The 23,791-nt window shown below is 36.0% G+C and overlaps 1 protein-coding gene across 4 annotated transcripts in view; it reads right to left on the bottom strand.

Annotated features, from left to right (window-relative positions):
• The window catches only part of PLCE1 (phospholipase C epsilon 1), a 154,804-nt gene that overhangs the window by 116,830 nt on the left and 14,183 nt on the right, over positions 1 to 23,791 (bottom strand). For all 4 annotated transcript variants that reach the window (XM_040563384.1, XM_040563385.1, XM_040563383.1 and 1 more), the window contains exon 2: positions 12,396 to 14,000. In XM_040563384.1, the coding sequence (XP_040419318.1) occupies positions 12,396 to 13,583 (1,188 nt within the window). In that variant the 5' untranslated portion in view covers positions 13,584 to 14,000. The remainder of the gene's footprint in view (positions 1 to 12,395; positions 14,001 to 23,791) is intronic.

Raw genomic sequence — 23,791 nt, forward strand, 5'->3', positions numbered from 1 at the left:
GTTTGTATGTGCATGTGTATATATATACACGTATGCAAACCAGATCTAACTGGGAAACAGTGATGACAGTTATGCAGATATTGTAGCCAAACAGAAATAAGTATGGTCAACATTTTCAGACAGTGTTTCAGTGGAATGTAGGTCCCTCTTTTTTTTTTTTTTTTTTCAAATTGGCCTCCTAAAAATCCCTAAGAGTCCTAAATGTTCCTGGTCTGAATATGAAAAATACCAGGCATCCAGCACCTCTAAAATCATGATGGTTTTTCCAGTAAATTAATCATGAATCTTTAGTGTCCAATTTCAATGCCTGTATTTAAAAATGTTAGCTGTAGCTTTTTTGAATAGTACACTAAAGTGTGGATTCTACCTTCCAAAAAGTATATTGAAAATTACAAAGCTTTTCACGTCATCCCCCTCCTGTTTTGGGGGATCAACTCTGATAAAGAATAGTTCATAACCGCCTTGCTTTCATTGACTGACTGATGTTGGTCAGATCACTTGTACCTCTCCATGGTATTAGGCGATGACAAAGACCCCATGTTAGACATCATGCCAACAGCTGGTTGGACAGTAGCAACTTGCACTGTCAAACTTCTGAGCTGATGATCTACAAAGTCTCATGGTCCTAGAGCCATTTGATCCAGCAAGTCCTACTTGACTTTTGCAAGAACTTGCTTTTGGCAGAAAAGACAAAACAGAATTGCTTTTATGTCCTTCATTCTTACCTAAGTCTTCTGGAGGATCAACAGCTAGATGATGTGTTAACAGACCAACTAATAAGGAGAACCTCTTATTACAGAAGAGCGGATAAAGAAAAACAAGTAATGTTTTTCAATAAGCTTTGTAGTAAAGACAGATTTCAGCAACTTGCTTACAATGCTTGCTTGCTTATACAATGTGCAAGTTAAACATCAGAAAAAAATAAAGAAATTAAGACTGCTGGATGCTCAGTGGCAACACCACTCCGACACATTAAAGAAACAGTGTAGTTTCAATTTTCCCTTTTAAAATGCATTAAGCTCTGACAAGTCATAACTTTATAGACTTTTCTTCCTGCAAGAGGGAAAAAAAAAAAAAAAGCCTTCGGAATGAGGCAAGTATGTAGAAGGGGTAAAAAAAAAAAAAAAAGCCTTTCAGTGTTAGACAATAATGACTAATCTATTCTACAGATATATGCTCTAATCAATTATTTCTTGTTATATGGCAGTTGCCATAAATTATTTATTTTCTCACAAATGGTAGGTAATCTTGACAATTCATTAGGAAGCTGCTCCCCAGTCTCAAGGAGTCTTGAAGACATTCAAACCTTAACACTGTGGCCTTGCAATGTGGCAAGGTTTTTTGTTTGTTTGTTTGTTTTTCCAGAAATAAACATCTAGAAAACTTGAACTTGTTTTCCTATCCTGCAGGCTTATTGTGCCATCCAACCTCTGCTCACTTAGCACCTGTGGCTGCTCCAGACCCCTGATACAGCTGTGGGATCCCCTCCTGAGTAGCTGAAGCTGACAGAGGGACAAACAGCCCAGACAGAAGCTCAAGGATGTGTTTCTTCCAAGCCTAAGAGACGAGCAGCTGATGGGTGGAATATCGTTTCCTTTCCCCTTTTTAAATCTGGACATTAAATGGCGGCTCTAAAAGGTTTGTGAGCCCCCAGTAATAACATCACTCAGATCCATAGTTTCAGCAAACCAAACTTTTAGCAGGATTGGACCGTGGGCTCAAAGGCCCCCAGCCTACTCACGATGTCGAAAGAAATCAGCACATCTGACAAGAGGGCCATAGGGCAGAAGGTAGCAGTTTAATATCTGAAGGTGAAAGTTTTCTAGACTGCAGGTTGTATGGCAGAGGAGAGGCAGGTAAGAAAACAGGACGAGACGGCAGAGGCAGGAGTTAGACTACAAGATGATGACACTACTTATAAGGGTCTTTGGGGGCTTTTCATTTTAATTTCTTTTAAAAAGTACACTTAACATCAACTTTTCCTTCCATTTTCAGAAAAAAAAAAATAAAGTACAGTAGTACAGTCTAGTCTGTCTTAGACTTAGGGCAATATAACATTTACCAAGAGAACATGAGCACAAATTCATCTCAGTTGAAAACTACAATATTTCATCTAACTAAATTGTGCATCCAGTCATGGGTTTGCAAACTGCGGTGCATATACTTTAAATGTCACCTCAGCAGCCAAACAACTCTTCCTGCATACACATGTCAAGTGCTGCTGTTACCACGATAATGGTAATATATGAGCATGATGAATTTGGGATCTCTGCCCCTCCTGGGAGAGAGATGGAAGTCTAAGCTTCTGGAAAGCATGGACACTCACGATATCAAACTGAAGTGTTGAATTTTCTGATATGCCTCATCTTAGTATTTTAAGAATCTTTGTTATTCTAAATTTTCCAAAATTAAGTTTATTTTTACCGTAAAGAGATTTTGCTTATTTACCAGATAAGAATTTTAAACTAATTTTTCTCAGACATGATATTTTGAAACTCATTTGCTCATCTTGCAGAATTGAATTCTTTAAACCAACAACCATTTTTTAAGAAGTACATTGTTTTCATCAGATACTTTCCATAGGAGAAAACACTGCCGGGGAAACAATAAAAATAAATTAAAAAATAAAAAAAGGCAACACTATGAAGTATCATATAATGAAAAAACGAAGAAGTTAGCAAAACAGCCCAACTGAGCCTTGCCACACATGCTTGGCCTTGTCATACCAACCCTTGACAGAGTGCTTCTGTCCATAATGGTTTAGAAATCAAATGATGACTAACAATCTCTCTCCAAATTCTTTTGATTTTCCTAGCACTTCTACTTGGAAGCATAACCTTTGTATTTTACCATCACAGTAGTACTAGCACTAGTTTACATAGGTCTTATTTCCATAAAAAACCTGTGAAAGTTTTATTTCTTGTTAGGTAGGTTTATTTCTTGTTAGGTTGAAAGGTAGGTTTAGAAATAGGATTTTGTTGTTGTTTTTCTCTCTACACTTTTAAAGTCCCAAAACTCAAAGGACTCTTTGTGAACAGTGTCCTTTATTTTCCTTCCAAGTTTTTCATAGAACCCTGGCTCCTTCTCACTAGTTCTTTCAGTTAACTATCTTTTATATCTCATTAGCAAATTCTGTTCTGTACTGTTAAATCAGTTCCCACTTCTTTCACTTAATGAAAAAGTTTTCTTCCTTTTTTTTTGTTCTCTTGGATCCACTGAGTCACAACCACATGGGTATTTCCTGTGAATCTGCTTTCATCTTGGCTGTTGTTTTTCTTGTGTTTCTTGGCAGACTGGAAAAATTAAAATTAGGAAGTATCAGAGGAATCTGATCATTAATGCTTAATATAAAGACTAATGGACTTCCTGATGAGTACAACAGAAAAAAGCAACAAATTTACTATTCTCTATAATAGTATGATGAAATGGACGGTTAACTTCAGCCAAGAACACCAGTTCTTTTGGAAAGCTGATTCCAGTCTAAAAGTCTAATACTACAACCATGTGCACCTCAGTTGTCCAATATGAAGTTTAAACCCTGTTTAGTAAACTTAATAGGGGAAAAAAAAACAAAAAAAAAGAAAAAAAAAGAAAAAAACATGGAAAGGAAGAGGAAAAATGCCGAAACACAGTTACTAACCAGAAGGGTGTTTATAACTCATTTAAAGGTACTGAAGAAAGATGTCTGAAGCCAGGACAAGAGAGCTGCTATCTGGACACAGAGTAACTTTACCACTAACAAAAAGAAACAAAGTGTATTGCACAAGCCAGTTCTAATAGAAAGGTAATATCCCAACTCTCACCCCATCTTTATTGGTAGAACTGCCCTGCTTTATTCTGGAAAAATATATGTACAAACTCAGTTCTAGAATTCAAAAAAAAAAAAATTACAAAAACAAATATATTTCTCAATCCAAATCAGTCTAATAAACTAGGGGAGAGGGAGGAAAAACAATTATGTTGTAATGATCAGGTCATTATATAGATCAGATAAATCAAAATATTCCCATATGGACAAAAACAAAACAAAAAAAAAAACTTGACACTGCCTGAAAAATTCAGTCTCCCACACCCAAATTCCCCACACAAGCTTCACCCTGCTGTTTCTGATGATGGATTAATTTTCCGGTATCAAAAGAGCTCCTTGTGTATCAAAAGCTTTGTGATCTGTGAAAGATCTTCTAGACACAGCAAACAAACCTTCATCTTCTGAATTTCATCTGAACTTTTCTCGTAAGTTGGACACCTTTAAAAGTTAAGGTTATTTGTTTTAATCTCCCATCATTTTATAAAGGTAATTTTAACTCTGAAACAAACCATTGATGCATTTTATCTCCTCAATTGCTGAACCACTGGGAGGAAAAACAGGAAACAGCTGGTCAGAGCTAAAGTGCGATGAGAAATGTGTTCAAAACTAAAAAATGAGTCAAAAATTATCATCATTTACAAAGGTTGGATCTCCAGTCTTTCCAAACCAATGGCACAGAAACGATGTGCAAGCTAAACTTAATATGAAATGATTCACAAATGCCTGTTAATCAGAAAACCTAAAGAACTTTGCTGCTCAAAGGAAAGTTCAACCTGCTGGTTAAAGTAAAAAGCAAAAACAAACAAACAAACACATATTTCTGAACTGCTGGAGAATTGAGAAAATTGATACATTGCCATTTTAAATATAATCCATGCTATACTTCCCGCTTGTTACCTCTGACGTGTCATTTGTTACCTCTACGTATCATTTACACAGATCAAGCTGTTGGGTGACTTGGTGCCAGCAGAGACCAAAGCCTCCTTTACACTCATGGCAAACCATTGAGATGTCAAAGAAATACTTCTTTTGTATTGTAAGTTTCAAAAGGATTTGTAGGTGAGCCAGAATACAAGTAAATTTCAAAAACAGGGAGCCATTCTGAATGTTTATAAATAATATTTTCCCCTTTAGGAAAACATACATTTACATTTAAAACACAACTCACCCAGTGCAATTCTCAGACTGTAAACAATAGAATGGAAGTCCAATGGTATGGTTCCTGCAGCAACTGTAATGTGCTTATATAGAGTGAAATAGCTGACATACGCACAGGGTCAGGACTATAACTGCACCAGGTTTGTAGCATGATGCTCTAAGTCCACAAAGTTACTCAAATAAATTCCTATTTTAAAACAGAAAAGATTGATGACTTGTCTCTCAAGAGCCTTTTTCTTGATCCATCTCACAGCAACGTTTAAAACAATTCTTCACAGCTCAGATACTTTCTTAAGTTCTTGCTGAAAGACAAACTATTCAGAATAATTATTTAGACCTTTACTCAGCCTGCAAGTATTTTAGTGTTGATTGGCTACATATTAAAAAGTAACAACAATAACCTTGGTTTTTCTTTACTTTTATGCATGTATCTCAAATTACCAAATATTAAAAGTTGGAATGATTGGGGAAAAAAAAACATTTTTGTTTTTTAAACTACTGGAAACAGGATACATCTCTTCTGCAGACTACAGTGCGGCACAACTACCTAAGCTTGTTGAGATAAAAGAAAATTTAGCCACAACAGGGAAGTGCTTGGGAGCAATATGTCTCCTCCAGCACCTGAGTGAACTCCTTAACAACTGCCTCTAAGTCTGCAGAGCAGATAAGATCTTTAAGGGTTGTAAAACAGTGAGGACAACAGATTCGAATCCAGAAGAAAGGCTTCCAAGCAGTGTGGTAACATGAAAAGTAAGTAGCTATGTGCAATGGAAGAGTACTGAAAGAGGTTTTATATACCAAGTTAATAATTGCAGCTTCCACAATTCATCTTCAATATTCATATAAACAACTTTGTTGTTGTTGTTTAAAACTGTAGTTTTAAAACAACTGCTTAATATAAGTTTGGTGTATGTCTTGTTCTTAAAGTATTTGACACAAAATTATGGATCCCATGAAACCGATAGCTTCATTTTCCACATGCTTCTTTTTCTCCCTTCAAGTCAGTTTACCCCAATAGTAGATTTTAAATCGATTTCAATATGACCAGGATTTCACCCATTCTCTAATACTTGAAGGGAATTCCTGAACTCTAAGAATTAAAATTGCTGTAACATGAAATTAGTGCTGTCAATAATAATCCTTTGTTTTGCCCACGTTTTACTAATGAAGTAAAACTGCTGATTGCTTGAAAACAATTTCTAGTGTCAGGAGAATAAAATCACAATAATCATGGAGACTACAAGAATCACCTCTAATCATCTTAAAAGAGGCTCACATTATTTTATTACAGAATTGAAGTCCAAATTTTTGCAAAAATCAACAGATATTACAGTTACTGGAAATGCTAAGAAAAAAAGAAAAAGCTTTTATTTTCACAGGAGTTAAATTATTCAGAGTCCTACCTTTTTTTTTTTTGCTACTGCTGCACGTCCCATACTGTGATGGCACACTTATCTGTAGGAATCTATTTATTATGCTAAGGAAATCATAACTTTGTACAGCAACAGTTATGACTACAGAGATGAAAAGACTCTTCTGAATCTTATACAAATGGGAAGACAAGAATAACATCGGTAAGTAAGAATGATCACAAGCCAATCCAACATATTTTCCTCTCTCAGCTAGGGGATTGATGAGTGCATCTCAAAAATGAGTCTTCAATCTCAGCTCAAAAATGACTGCATCCAGTTACAGTTTCAAAATATTAAAAATGGATACCATCACACAATTCACAGCACTGAGGCATGTTTTGCAGGAAGGGAACAGCTTTTAATTAGGCAATTTTTGAGTGAAATTACTAGAAGAAAAAAATGTAGTTACAACTGTGAGGGCTGAATATTTGCTTCCAGCACTGCCCCACTTCCGACATTCCTGCAGAAAGCTGTGTGCTGTCTCGCTGCCCTGAGTCACCCCGGATCCAGCCGCTGCACTGATGTCATTGGCTCTGCTTGCTGTGGGAGCACCCTCGGAACTTTCCTGCCCCTTAACACTGCAGCTCGTATGTCTTTGGATAGTACCTGACAGCTGGATTATGTTCAATTTTTATTCCTTTTTTAAGCTGTCACCAGTCTGTGTTTTCAGCCAAAATTCCTTGTGTTCAGGGGCTCATAACCATACGATATCAAATCGCTTTTCATAAATAAACCGAATAGCCTTACATCTCATGGAAGATGCCTTAAATATTGTGGCAAGTATCATTTTACAATATAGAGTTTTCTTGAAATTTCATAACAATAAGTTATATGCCTACCAATTACTGTCAACCCAAGCTTATTCTATTTTAGAAAACTTTTTTAAAATGTCCCAGAAGACTGTAGAAAAGCAAGATAAATTAAAATATAAATGAAACCTCCTAAGTTCAGATTTTAATTATTCACTTGCCAGAGTGATCTTTATATGTCACTGCTTTTATTCAAGCATACCAGAGTTAGCAACTCAAACTTTTCAACAGTTCATATATGTAATGGAGATAAGTTAGTTTCACCTGAGAAAGAATTCACAACTGTGTCCAACCTTAACACTCTAACACTCTAAAATGAACACTTTAATGTGCTGCAGGGAGATTTTCTAAAACAGATCTTCATGCTTCTTTACAGTTGGTGAGCAGTCACTAGAAGGAAAGTCAGAAAATGTGGAAAAACTGAAGGCATAATACATTGCTCTTGCCAAGACTCCCACACTATTGGCTCTGAATACTTAAGTGTGCTCACAGCTAAAACTTATTGTTCATCATTTGGCCCCAGATTGTTAAAGCTCTAAGTCAACTACAAAATGACACAAACTATCTAGAGATTTATCTCTATCACGCATTATGGTAATAACATTGACTACTTCTACAGACAGAGGCTAAATTTCCTATTTTTAAAGCTAGCCTATAAAACTGAAGTAACTCAACCCAAAGCAAATATAAGCATAGAGCTCCATTTAACAAAGTTCAATATATTTTTACAGCACTTACTGAAAGGAAAACATAATTTCTTGCCTATTTGGCTTCTCTTTTGCTTCCCTGAATTTTTTTTCCAAACAGCCAATTTTGCTCACTTTTCTTTTTCTTTAAACAAAAGACAAACTCCCATGAAAGAAAAAAAAAAGAAAAAAAAAAGAAACTCAGGTCCAGATAGCAAACAGCTCATCCATATATGCTAACTACTTTAACATATGAATATGAACATAAACCTTTAAGTTTAAAAACATACCAACAGTAGTAACAGGCAAAATCCTTATACACAGAGAAAAAATTTTTGTCAGTGTGGAAGGGACCCCCAACAGCTTGCAGATTATTTGCTTCATGTCATTTTTTTTTTTGTAAGTTCTTTTCAATGTTGGACTAGAAATTTTATTTCAAAGTCAAAAAACGAACAAACAAAAAAATTAAACCCAAAATCTGTCTGTAGTTTGCAATTATTGTGGACTATCTCTTTTATAGAATTGTGAGTATAGCATAAACTTTAGTATAAAGAGCAGTGCTGCATTTTAGGTATGCATGCAAACTGGGAGGGAGTCCATTTAAAGAATTCCAACCTTTTAAGTATGGAACAAGAAATAAAAAAAAAAAAAAAAAAACAGTGGGAAAACCACATAATCCTATCAGAATGATGCTATCATAGCAAACCAAGATCTGAATTTCCTACAAAAACAAAAAATCTGAAAAGTGAAAACCTATAAGGTGGTGGGGTTTTGTTTGTTTGTTCGTTTGTTTCTGCTTTGTGGCTTGGGAAGCTCACAGAGTCTGGCAGAATAACTTTACTAGTACAACTCCTACTCCTATCACCACGTGCCTTCATGTGGCCATGCTCACAAGCTTTCAAAATCATATCAGTCATCTGAGTGAAACAGCATGTTACAGACGTCGTTTCCATGACTGATGTTCTTAGATGTTAGGTTCTACCAAGAGTTACTGCACAACCAACGCTACTGCACTAACATTTAGCTGACCAGAGTTAAGACAGCCAGCAGAATTCTTGCTTCTTAAAGCTCAAACTACTGGCATCAGGAATGTAATGACACAGCAAAGATGGCCCTGACGCCTACAAAATTAGCTTAGCTACAGAATTCAGCTATTACAGATTGCAACTATGTTGTTGCAGCTGTCATCTGGAGATCCTGAGGTCACCTACCTTGTTTGAAAGAATCACCCAGTGGTAGTTTAGTGAGCTACTCGAGTCTAACATCACAGTCGTTGGTGGACGTGGATACTTGAGTCATAGTGCATTGCAACCACACAAAAGCAGTGTATCAACAAAAAAAGAAGCCAACTTCAGCACTACGAACCTAACATCTCACAGATGCTGGTGGTTCAATGATTCTAGAAACTTTGGATTTTAGGATTATGCATACTGCTAATATGATGCAGCTGAGGTGGCCCAAAGAACCAGCCAGGCTAAGCAAAGCTGACACCAATACTTGTGCTCTCAGTATTTGCTTCTACGGCAAATTCTTCATATTTGGGACACCTTTATGATGAACTACTACTACTCATTCACTGTTTCAACACTGAAAAGTGAATTTCTCACAGAGTTATAACAGTCATATTACATGCATCCACCTGATAAAGGTAAGCCCTGCCCTATATACAGCTGCGAAAACTAATGCAAAATTTCAAAATAATTCAAAAAAAAAATCTCTCTTACGCAATGCATACATTAAGGTCAGTGCAGAGGAGTCTAAGTCTGTATGTAAAATATTTCTAAACAATAATCATTAAAAATACATTAAATATATATGTGTTTTCTATATAATTCAAAGCCTCATCTCGACCCTCCTATATAGAGAAAGAAAAAAAAAGTAGCAAGGAAACAGTTCAGTGTCTTTCCTTTATTAGCACTAGAATTTTTATGTAAGGGATGTGCACAAATGAGACGCACATTTTCCTGCTTAAAACATAAAGGTCTCTATTGTTCCACGCTACACCAGCACTGCTATGAAAACTTAATTTCTCTGACTTTTTCCCCCCCAAAAGAACAGTACTACTGTTCATTTAGCTGTTTCAAACAGAATGCATGCTCAAAGGGTGAGATAAGAGGAAAGAAAGAACAAATTACTACATTCATTTACTACTTTATCCTTCATTTGATTATTGGTATGAAAGCTTCCTACAAATGACCATAATTCATTGAATTATTTTAACCCACAGCGTATGGACAACAGGTCTGTTTTTGTCACATCCACTGAGTTAATTTCCATGTTTGTGTTAAAAAAAAATCTATAAGACTAATAATATAAGCCGTAAATACAGCCATATTATTACAAAAATAACATTATACTAAAATAACAGAAAAAATGCTAAGAATGCTTGATGCACATTATACATAAAGTAATCAAATACAGCAATTGGTAAGAAGGAAAATATTTGTAGCCACCATCTGAAAGAAAAAAATGTTTAGAAATATGCACATAGAAACTTTTTCTGACAATAAAACATTCTCCGAATTGTAGTTATGCAGACTGCTTCACTGTACCTGTTTCTTTTGTTCAGAGACAGAATATTTCCTATTTAAGTTATTATTCAGCAAGAACATATTACATTTATTGCTGAGTTAGTTTATATATCACGGAAGTCTTCTAATTAAATCCATCAAACCCTAAGATGATATGCATTCAGTATTACATGGCAGTGGTGTAAACTAGTGAATAATTCAAGCATATTAAAGCCAAGGAATTCAAGTCAAATTGGAAATGCCCCGTGAAGAAACCTAAATGCATCCTTACCTTTTCATACGTACATAAATAAAAGTTACCCTAGACCTCAGCTACAAAATATTTTCCCTTTTTACTCAAAAAAAAAGGCTTATAATGTAAATGCAAACATAGTAAGCTGGTATCACATTAGGTAAATATGTGGCTCATGTTAATTCCTTCGTGGAAGTGTGACCACGCACCATACAGGGCACATGTTGTACCAGCAAGTTCGTGCTTTCCACCATTTAGGACAGTGACTATCACAAGAATAAACTGCACCATAAAGCTTTGCCACCTAGTGTAAAAAAAAAAAAAAAAAAAAAAAAAAAAAAGCATATACTTGTTTGTACAACTCTTCATTTGTCTATCTAAATGGAAAAATATCAAGTTTTGGATGAATATGAGGAATATTACCAGAGGGCAAAACTGTCATGAAGCTCCTGAGCTATCAAGTCCCTTCTTCTGTTATCACTGACAAAACTTCGTACAACCCATTTCATCAATTTAACAAGTTCCACCATTGAAAGTAATTAATTTTTCTACCATTTCCGTCCTACAGAAAGCTGTTGCAGAGTCTCATCACTATTTGTTAGATACTTCTCCCAATTCTCAACCCAAGTTTATTCAGGACCAGTTTATAAGCATGGCTGCTTATCCGACCACAGTCTCCTTTACCATGGTTGTCTTCCCCTCCCTAGACCTTATTCACGCATTTTAATGGAGAAGAATCACACCTTATTTTTTGTGCTAAGCTCAGGAAGCCTCTCTTCTCTTACTCCTCTCAGAACGGTTTCTCTTGCTGTGATCATCCTGCTGGCCATTCTTTCTCAGTAGTCATGTTTCAGATTAATACTTCTTGAGTACCAACAGAAAAAACCCTCTTTTATAGATCCCACTGACAACTATTTCATTGCTACCACCACAGAAAATCTTTTACTATTTAAAATAATATACATAAGATGTGCTATGTCATTTCTACAATAATATCTTAGGCATTTATGATTTCATTCTAATCTTTTTTTTTTTGTATTATCTTAAGAAAATAAGAATTAGGGCAATAACAGCACATTCATAATAGTTGAATAACATTTAATAAATTTCTTTCTTAAATTCTTTGCAAGTGTAGAAGGATTATAAATATCTGTAATTTGGGGGAAAATACTATGCTTTCTTTTTCAAAGCAAAAAAATTTATCACTGTGATCCAATACTACCATATATCATTCTATACAATTGATTTTTATAAACACAAATATGCCATATATATTCAATTTATGCATATCTATAATATATATTAAAACAGATATATAAATATAAATGTATATTATATTTTATGTGTAAACATTTATAAAATGTATATGTATACAGAAATATCTGTATATAGGTATATTACACGTTATTTATATAAAAACCTATCAAGTCAAATTGATACATACATATGTAGAGAAAAACATACCTATAAACATTTTATACAAATACACATATGAATGTGTATATATATGCACACACACATATGTATAAATTTTACATAAATATAGAATTATGCACTTTCCCTCATGCCAATCTTAAACCAAAATGAGTTTTTAAGGACAAGACATTCTTCTGAAAAGCAGTGCTCAATATAAGGTTCAATGGTTAAGTGAAATGTCCTATTGTTACCATATATTTACTATTTGAAGGCATCTTTTTAAACGAAAGGTCATCAAGTTAGCAAAACTCTTACAAGTGAAAACAAACTATGAAAAGCTTACCTCATGCCATAAAGAGGTCTCAAGAAAGGAATTAAATTCCCAGTTTATTAAGGACTGAATTATAGTTAGCTGTTCTGTCGTAATCCTAGAACACTTCAAGCCACTGTTGTTTCTCCTTTGCTCAACATAATTCCAAGCAACATTTCCTATGTGCCCTGAAGGTAAAGTCCTAACAATTGCTCTCGTTCCAGTATAAACTGATTTTTTAACCTCCTTATCATTTTTACAGAAACGTCTTATTAATAATGTGGAACGTTCTTTTTTGTTTCTAAAAAAATCCTCCTCCATCTCTTCTTCACAGTTATCATTACAGTCTTCAAAATGGCTCAGAAAGGGCTTTGAAGGCATTCTTCCAGTAAAGTTATTTCCACAGAAGTTGTGACCTGAGCATGCCACTTTAACCTTTCGTGGTGCTCTTTCCAGACAGAAGTACTTATCCCTTAAAGCGTCGTCATACAACTGCTGCCCATTTTCATCCTCACAGTTGTTTGTCAACTCCACTAACGTGCAAGTGCAGGCCGTGGAACCAGTGGTGTTACGACCGCCAACACTTACTGGCTGCAAGCAGTCATCCAAAATGAAGCTGTTGTGTAAATTGCACAAAGCCTTTGATATATTCCTTTCACTAGCACAATGAAAGTGAAAAAAGGCTACTTTATCAGTATCATTGCTGTCATTCTTATTTATTGCTGTCTGGCTTCTTAAAGAAGGTCCATTCATTTTCAACTGAATTTCTGCAAGCATGGCTCTTTCCAGTGAAACAGGAATTCCAGTTTCTAGGCATGCCTCTCCCCCTGATAATGTGCCACAAGATTTATACATCTGGCTGCATGGGATATTGCTCTTGTAGTTTTTCTGTACAATGTTACAGTTAATGTTAAGAAATTCCACTGAATCAGGGATGGAGCTGTTTCTCTCCCAGAAGTTTTCATTACTATTGTCATCAGTCATTTGTTCATTTGCCAGAGTGAATATTTTGGGCACTGAGCCCCGAAGACTTTCTCCTTCCAGTCTGTGTAAGTATGAGAGCGTGCGTGTGGTTTGCCTTCCTGGACTGGCAGTATGTCTTTTTATAACACTGGTGTCCAAAGCATTTTCAGTATTTTCATCTCCAGCTGACTGAGCAGGTATCACTTTACCCTGTACCACAGAGACGAGAACAGAAGCTGTCATTTCCTCAGAGGTCATCTTGCCACAGTCTTTAGTTGCTGGATGTGTGTTGGGGAGGGGAGTGTCTAGCAATCCTCACACCACGATTTCAGTGTAATAAAAATTTCAGTGCTAAATAATCAAGAAACACATGGTAAAATACTAACTGACTACTTGTTCTTTTTGAATTCGGGAAAAAAAGTAACAAGTTGTTGTTGTTGTTTTAACTACTGGACTACCAGTCTTTTCCAGTTGTGGATTACTGGCACGAAATGCAAACATTTTTAAAAACAGCTTCTTAATGTGATGTAGCCTTTAGACTCGTCTCTTCCTAAAATTAATTCTTCTACCTTACGTTGCACATACATTGTTGCCTCTGGTTGCAGAAAAAGACCAAACACATAATCCATTCCAGAGATGCATCCCCCCGTGGGACATTCAAGAAGTTGAGGTCTTCTGTAAAGAAAAGAAATATACATATATATATATGTATTATATGTATTGAACAGAATCCATGGCACAAAATCCATCATCACAATTAGGACAAAAAATTGCTTTTATGTAAAGAGAAGAAACACAAAACAACAGAAGATAATTGTACTGAGACCTACAAAATCACAAAATACACAAGTAAATGTCTTACAGTCTCAATTTACAATTTGACAAAAGTCCAGTCACATTTTGCATGTTCAAAAAGCTGTATTCACATCACTATGGAAAGCTACATAACTGCAGAAAAATAATTTTGCTGAAACTGTAATACTGAAATTGAACATACAAGTGAACGTATATAAAGAGAAAAAAGGAAATGTGCTTTATATAATCTCTCTGACTCATAGCCAGGATAATACAACAGAAATATATTATTTTTAAACCTATTTTGTCTTTTAAAACTAACTCTTTTCCTGTTCAGAATTGAACCCTACCACAACTGCAACTGCTTTGGTGTTACATGGTTTCTCTTCTCAGTAACCTTTACTAAGTTACCTTCCGATCATGAACAAAACACACTTTTTTTGCCATAAGTTTATCACCGAAAAAGACAAGCAGCAAGCCGAGAGACTAACCCATATTCATTTAAAAAAATAAATAAATAAATAAAAATGAGGAAAGGTTAATAAAGCAATTTGATGTGTGAAACTAGGTTGATGCTCAAGTAACTATGATTGCTAACAACTTTGTTTTGACCTTCAAAAAAAAAGGAAGTTGACATTTTATTATTGATTTATATCCTAAAGTAGTTTGGCACAAATCAAAAGATAAAACACTCTTTAGTTAACAGGATATTTAATATGCCATTTTCTTACACAAGGAAACGCAGCAGTGTAACTGAATGTATCAGCTTTCCTGATCCATCTCAGGAGAAAGCAGAAACAAATTTACTGAAAAGTTACAGTTAGCTATAAATTTGATGACTTAAGGTTTGCTAGCCAGTGAAGAGCATTCTCTTCCAGAAAGTCACTAGAGTTTATGCACGCATACACACAAAAAAAATTAATGTTTAAATCGAGACTTCAACTTTACTGGTTTAACAACAGAAGAGAGACCCGGGAGGATTATAAAGGAAAGTGATGCTGACAGAACAAAGAACCACAAGTTTTACATTCTCCATGCATTACAAAACTCATGTGCATGCCAGAGCAGCCGGAGGATAGTCAAGATGGGACTCAGGTCCTGGACAAGAGAAAACTGTTTTTTCTTGATCTTTTATTTTACTCCTAAGTCTCTTTGTTGTTATACGAAGTAACAATAACAGTTTGTAAAAGGTACAAAACACATACATACATTAGTCTTCGGTACTGATTTTTGAAGGATTTCTTTCATCTGATCAAAACATCTCAGTCTACTGATTCATCTTTCCTGTTTGCTACAGAAAGATTCTAGGCAATCCAATGAAAATATAAATAATTGAAATATATTCATAAATGTACTCCCTGTAATACTGCTAAGCCATGAATAGATATTAAAGGAATGGATTGTTACTGCAAAGAATATATAGTTTATCATGGTGGCTGCTGAATGAAATTCTTGCAAAACATCACCACTCTACAGGGAAAACAAAACAACAATTTCATTACACAACTCCAACCACACAACGAATTCAAGATCACAAAAACAGCCATACATGTTGACGTTTTTTACATCATTCTTTAACAGAAAAACTTAAAAAAAAAATAAAAAATAAACATATTGCTGATTTGCTTCTGTAAATAGAAAGCTGCTATAACCACAGGTCCATTTATATCCGAGAGACTGTCCACAAAGCTCGTTCAGAGGCCAGGACTGCTCTTCCACAGCGTTCCCAAAAATTTCCTTCAACTTTATTCTCCTGTTTCTCTTATATTAGAGTCTCCACACATGCCCCCTCCAAGCCGCTTCTCTCAGATCTTTTCATTTCTAGAAACTTTCATCTCAACTCTTCCCCACCACAGATTTTGTTGCTCACCCTTCTCCCTAGCCCCAGAGGCTATGTGCCTGCCCCTTCTATACACCACCATCACTCTTCTTTAGGGCCCTCTTTGAAATACGTTTCCTCAAGAATCATGTCTGCATAAGAAGCTCCCTGCCTATGTCCAGCTGTTCCCATCCTCTAATGGCCACTGCAATATGATAGGGAACTGATCCACCTCAAGAATTTTTTGCTCAAGTTACTTTACAGCTAGATCATTTTCCCAATCCAGTACACGTATGGTCGTATGAACACGTGTGTTACAACAGCACGAGGGGGGGAAGCAGGCAGCAAGGGAAAGGGAGAAAAAGGCTGCTTCTATCGGTTTACACACCTCTGCTATCTGCAAATGCAGTTTGCTGTTTCAGGTATGTCACTCTAGCAGCTGGCTACCACCAAAGCTGGCAGGTTCCCTTCTACCTTCACTCCTGGCCCTCCATCCCCATTTCCCCTCATCTCACACATCTCGACACCACAAATCCACCAGCTTAAGTTGACTGAGCCAGCCAATTTGTCAGGAAATTCTTCTTTCTCATCCAAATGAACTGACTTACCTTGTGGCCATGTGATCATTACATCCTGAGGAAAGGAAATATTAGAAATGCTTGGTAGGGACCACACATCCCAGTAGTAGCTTCAGTTTAGATCTGATGTCTAAATGTTTGCTATGCTGTCTAAACACACTCTGAAGATAAAATCATAGACTAAGAGAAGTTATCTAGTGTATCAGTATGCCAAAATCTCATAAAATAGCAAGTAGGAAGTGTGATGGTAGAGCCTCTGATTTATGGACAACTGCAAAAATATCTGAAGCTGCAGCTAGGCTGAACAGATGATGAGGGTTTCATGTGTCCCCCATTACTCTCTTCCCAGTCTCTGCTTTCCACTGTAATCAACAGAATTCAATTCACTGTGCCCAGCAAATTCCTTAAACTGTTGGAATTCATTAAACTTGTTATGAAGCGTGTTAACAGTGCAATAAATGCTACAAGTGTAAAACTCATAAGCTCAACCGATAAAATAGTATTTTGTAACTTTCTGTAAAACTGCAGAACTTTCACTCCCCTTGGCTTCCTGTACTCACATGTCTGCACATGGGTGGCCAAAGCCTAGATCCTCGTATAAAAGCTTCATACAAACATATGTGTGTATTTGCATATAAAATTATTCAAAACCATATTCTTCCTGTTGCACATTCAACTCAAAACACTCTGATCCACAGTTAAATCTGCATGTAAAAGCACTTGAACTAGATGATTAAACCTACCCTGTACTCAACACATGCTGACATTTTCTAAAGCCACTAGATTAGCTGATGAAATCCATTAATAACTACACTGGTTCATTTTACAAGGCTTAAGTTATGTCAGAAATGTGATGTGCTCCTTCGACCAGTAAAGGAAAGTAAAAATATAAGAAACTAGATCCAGCGTTAGTGAATCATCGTGGATTCAGAGGTCAGCCAACAAAGACAGGCAAATAATGAAAATAAACAATCTAGTGACCTTTCAGTACACACATTCACAAAATGTATTAAGTCTGAAAACATGTGACATGAAACTAATTTGTCTACTTTTTTTCACTGCTGCATACACTTTAAGACAATGTTCAAGCCAGTTCTAGTTAATATTAATAATAATAATGTTTAATAATTCCTTATTCCTCAGCTATCTGGGATTATAGATGATAACAGACTGGGTAAAAAAAACTTCCAACATAACCTAAGACGCAGAAAATACAATAAACATAAGACTATAAAACTGTATTAATTTAGCATCAATTTAACCTTCAGTACATTACTCAGGCTAATTTCTTTTTGAAGTCCAGAGAAATGCTGTTTCAGAGAAGAAAACATTATGTCAAGTACTGCACTATTTAGTCTAAGTAAAGGCATCTAAAGGATCAGACCAGTCACACAATGTGGTAAATTAGAGCCTTTTAACCCTACACTGTCAAGGGAAAGATGATTAGATAAATATTTGAGGATGCTGGCTGGACTGTGGGAAGAAGCAGCAACTGCCTCTTTACCCTGGCAAGCAGGACTAAGGGTAAAGATGGGAATTATTTAGAGAAGTTGCATGCTGTCGGAGATGCCGAATGCAATTCAGTATGCGGGATGCTGTGGGAGATTTACCGAGAACTGGGCGAATGCCTGGTAGGGGCCAAAGGTGCAGAGAAAGAGGGGGACTGAGAGACAAGATATGTGAGAATATGAAATGCACATTGATGGTTTCCATGGGCAAACTGCTATTAGACCGAGCTGAAAAGTAATTCAAGACAGCTGAAGGGCACATGGAAACTGCCTGAAAATCCCCCCTTCTTCCTAGTCTATGCTGGGATGCCTATACCTATTTATCCAACTTTAATCCTACAGGTTACATACACTCGGTGACTATCAATCCTAAATCAAGTTTCAGCACAGAAAACACACACACACAAATCAAATATTTATATTAATTAGTTCAAATTAATAACTATGGACACAGTGCCCATGGTATAAACCATCAACGAGTAAGAGATTCTTGGGAAAAAGCAAACTAGTGGAAGAATTTGGCACTGGGTAAGCGGATACAAAACTTTAAATCATTATCTCAAGCCACCCTCAAAACTGTGTTTAAACAATATAATCTCAGTTTAAGCTCTTAAGAAAACAACTGATTCATGAGGTTATTAGTATACTACAACTATCCATTTGCAATAAAAGTAAATTTAACCGTTGCTTTTTTTTTTTTTTTAAGTAAACTATAGTTTGTCCCAAAGTTCTTGAAGATAATAAGAAAACCACATTTATTAACACCTCTAATTTACCCTGTAGCATGCACATTAAAGTTTTTAACTATAGTGCCTTATCTCAGAAAGGAGCAGAACAGACCAGTACAAGAACAGGGCACCAACATGTCATTATCAGTCTTCTAAACTTTTCTTCTGCCCAGGGAACCAAAGGCAACAGTAAGGAGGAAATAGCCAGACTCTTAAGAATCATTCAAGATGTGCACAAACTCTGTTCGAACAGTTGGAGGCAAGTTATAACAACATTTTACTTGGCACAGAGCATCACGCAGAACCTCAGATTTACCACCAGTGTCTGTGTTTCAACAACAACAAAAAAAAACCAAAGAACTACAGTATTTGTATATCCTGTCAAGTCAGAGGTTTGTTGTTGTTGTTGTTTTGTGTTTTTTTTCCTAATTTCTAGAACACTAATCAAAACATGATCAAGTATTAGATGTCTCACGCTTTGCAAATGGCTGCCAGGTGGTCAACTGCCTCATCATTCATCACTTCATCAGGCAGAATCTGAAGTCACTGACAGATACCAGCTCCAAACTTCATTTCTTTACTGTACATCTTCCTTTTCTGTATGAGAAGCACTGAGAGAACCCATGACTGAATTTATCTTACTGTCAGTGTCAGTTCTTTATTTCTTTCTAGATCTGATCTGCAATAACATCTTTAAATAGTCTTTCTGTTCAGTGGTTACTTGCATTTCATGCTAAGTAACCTACTTTTTGAAAGCAGTAACTTCACCATTGATACAACACAAGAAAAGATAAAATCCAGAAAAAGAATATAAATCCAGAAAACAGAAGGAGAGGTGCAAGAGTTTGGTACACAATTAATCTCAAATCTTTCAAAATACTGTGAATGGTATTTCTGTTAAAATACAAATGACAACAATGACTTTCATTAAAACAGAAATAATAAATATGGGAAGAATGACTATATGTATTTACTGTCATTTGCCAGTCACCTCTGTGGCCTCAAAACGTTGATTCAGAGCAGAATAACTTGCATACAAGCATTATTGTTCTGAGAACTTATCAGATTCAAAATCTGCCGCTTTGAAATACTAACTGTTCACAACAATAAACAGTCAACAGGAACCTCAGACTGCATACAAGTGTCATTTGTAAACATTTATACTCCCTCCTATCAAACTATCACTCTTCAAAGAATCATTATCAAACTCTTCCTGTGAACAGGAAGAGATTACATTATTTGAAAGCCAGATGAGGTCCTGAATACTAAGGAAAATTAAGTAGGAGACTGATCGCAGGCACTCACCTGAAAAACAAAACAAAATGAAACAAAACAAAAACACACACACAATTTCAGAAATGTAGACCAGTGACAGAACTGGTGTTTCATGCTCAAAACCTGTTCTCTTGCTAGCACATTTTGGTACAGTGATGCTTTCACAGATGTCACCTTAATCAAAGGATACTGTATGTCTAAGTTACTTCAAGCCTTCAGAAGTTAGTGCCTTGGCTAGCCAGCCACCAGCCCAGCCCTACAGCAAGCTGACCTTTTCAGACTTGTGGACAGGGCTGAGACATCACAGCATGCCTGCCATACTCCATGCTCTGCCTGAAGCACCATCTATATCTCCACTGGCACCCAAGCTTCGGCAGTGAAAGAAACAAGCACATCGGTAGGTTTGTTTACCTGGACACTGCAAGAACAAGTATTAATCCTAAGGATCTACATGCCTTGGCTCAGCAGCTTTTAACTGAGCTACACTTCAGACTCAAGGCATTTAGGAAATGGTTCTTACCAGCACCATTATCTCTCATCCTCCCCTCTCCTGAAGGGGTAGCAGAGAGGTTAGCATCACAAGACAGAAATCCTTGCCCCTCTAACAGGAATCTCCAGTTCTGGCAATCCCTTTTCTTATCTAGTCCCAGTTAACAATAAAGCATTGCTGGTAGGTAGTCTTCCCATCTGAGCTCATGTAGTATTTCATTTCTGCCCAATGGGAAACCATGCTCTTAAGGTACATGAAGTGACACAATGACACATTTTGGAAAACTACTACTTCACATTGCCATGAAAACTGTCTCCTTGCTCAAGTTTTAATATTACTCCAAGCCAGGTCAAACAACGATGAAAAAAGAACACCTCAGGTTCCTCATCTTGTTCCTCCTTCCTTGCTGCATTTTTTTGTGTGAGCACTCAAGTATCCTCTCATTAACCCCTCTCACAGCCCTGCATGTATGCCACTAGTCATGTGACGAGAACAGAACAAATCCATAATAAAAATATTTCTAACTGCTCAAAGTCTGATGGCATGTTAGAGGTGCTTACATCACCAGAGTTTATCTTCTACAAATCTACACTAACACTTATATTCATATTATGCTATGCTACAGTAGTCCCATTAAAAACCTTTACATGAGTAATAACATATATTATAGCCCAACTGTCATAACTATAACAAAAGTAAGTCTATTAAAACTGGAATCTCAGTATGTGTTTCAAATAAAAATGAAAAGATAATCTGTAAGTGAAAAAGAGTTCGGTCATTTGTCAAAGCTATACATTTATACTTCAGTTATAGAGAAGCATACAAAAATGTTTCAAATGGTGAAGACTAATGTTATGAAATTACTGTGCTAGTCTTGTCCTTTCTCAAAATTATTTTCTTTGTATATCATTCTTGACCTATTCATACCATTCATTCAAGAATCTTAATATTTGTTCAAAAGAAAGAAAGAATTTTAAGAGACTATTGCCATCTCATCTGCATATTATCATGTCTTACAGAGAGTGCAAGAGAAAAAAAGTCGTTTTGCTTAAGAAGCGATTAGTTATCTGCTTGAGAAGTGTCACTTTCATCAGATCAAGCATCCCTGAAAACACAGGAAATAATTTCTATACCACCACTACTGTTCTAACATTTCTACATTTTAAGCACAGTGACACTGAAAACACTACTACCCAAATACAGCAAACAATATTTGCTCAGCAAATCCATACTGCCTTTTTTTTTTTTTTTTTGGCCTACAATGGCTTTATCAACCACATCATTCCCTGGGAGAAAGCCCACCCTGACATCTGACTCATTCAAGCCATGAAGTAATCTCTAAGATGTTGGCTCTTGCCAGAATTAAATGTGCAAGCAGCAAATTACCATGCAACTGCAAATAATTTAAGTAGTATTCCAAGATATTTACTATGTTAACATAAGAGGTCATTGCCCATATAATTATTTTAAGTGATCATTTTAAATTAAATACTTTGATATTTAAAAGCTCTTGTAGCTATCATTGGAGCTCTCATTATAGATACTAGTAATTCAATCTTATTCAATAAATATGTAGAATGGAAATACATGTGTGGTGACAATTAAGTTTCTATATAATATGCTGTCACACTAATATAAATGGAATCAGACACAAAGAAGACTGCATGTTCACAGCAACTTCCATGTTCCTCAAATTCTGCTTGTATTTCTTTAACAGTTTAACCTCTGAAGGAGAGGCATCTGAAGACCAAGGTAGCTTGCCTCCATATACAATTATAATACACTTAGGCGATCCTTTATTTGAGGATCTTTAAAATAATTGCAACGAATGCCTGCATCCCTGCTGAATAAATGCACATTTATTGCTTTTCTTGGTTATCTTGCAGAGCCTCTATGGAAGTAGTTCATTAAGCATTTTCTTCTGCTTGTGAGATTCCTCTTTAGAACCAGTGACTTATTTCTGTGCACCTGGGTTTCATCCTTTCTTTTGGGAGAAAAAAATAACCTTCAGCAAGTGTTCAACAAGTGCAGTCATCATAAAACAACTCACTCTTGGCTAGTACAGTCAAGCTCCTTGCTTCAAGAATAGCGAGAAGTTGGAATTCTAAACATGAAAATCATCTCCCTTGATAAGATGGGACTTGATCCCAAATCTTTAGTCTACTTCAGTCTTCACAATATAGTTATTTGGAATAAGAATGTGTGCCAAAAGCTAATTCTATATTTATCTAATGCAAACAATCGCTTGTTCAAAGTTTGTTATATTTCTTAAAAGATCTTGTACTTTTAGCTGAATAGATGGAAGGCGATTTTAACACAGTGAAGTTGTTGGCAAAATTAACGGACAAAAATTTCAGAGGATATTTGACGTCCTTGTGGAGTAAGCAGCAGCTAAAAACAACAGAACACAGCATTATATACCTCAGTTACTTCTAAAAGTAACAAATTCTGGCTTTTCTCAGATTTTTCTCTAAGTTGAATAATTATGTCTAAGGAGACACCTGCTCCAACTGAAGCTTTTCTTACAACTGGGGTATTACTAAGGACTAGCTCCTATATGGAGCCTCTGCTATCTTAGTGTGAACTCTCAGAGCAACTCCTTCACAGCCAGAATGATTTATAGAACTTCTGTACCTGAATAACATTGACATGAAATATGTTGTCTTTAGCATCTTTGAGATTTGTGCTTTTGTAATAAAACTGATTGCTACAGGCCAACTTCAAAAGTTGGCAGAAAAGACAAAGAGACACAGTGTGACTTTGTAAAGTCATTAAAAAAAAAAAAAGGCTAAAAATGCAGTCATAATTTGGAAAAGGACATTTCCTTCTCTGCAACACCCTATTTTATTTTGACATAAGCAGTAATATGTGCCAGAGACTCTGCTAGTATCCAAACAACACTGCTTCATTAAAATCTGAAAATGCTACTAAGGCATGTTGTTGGTTTCTTCCCCTGAACTAGATATACATATCTAGTATGTTCTAATAGCCATATGCTTAGGTAATAAGATATTACTTTAAATGATTGTTACATATGTAGGCTACAATTTCTCAGTCAAGCAGGAAGATTATTTTAGGTCCATTTGATTGTGCATCCTTGTTGATAACAAGTTACTTACTATTTAGCCCAAAAAGGTCCTAGAAGGCAGAAGTCATATACACATGCGCAATAGATATCCCAAGATCCAGCAAAGAGGGAAAGCACAAGAAAGAAAACAGTGGCACAGTCAGACAAGCCAAAGAACCCAACCACAAAAGTACTGGAAAAGATAA

Source organism: Cygnus olor, chromosome 7, assembly GCF_009769625.2.
Source record: "Cygnus olor isolate bCygOlo1 chromosome 7, bCygOlo1.pri.v2, whole genome shotgun sequence".
Classification (NCBI taxonomy): domain Eukaryota; kingdom Metazoa; phylum Chordata; class Aves; order Anseriformes; family Anatidae; genus Cygnus; species Cygnus olor.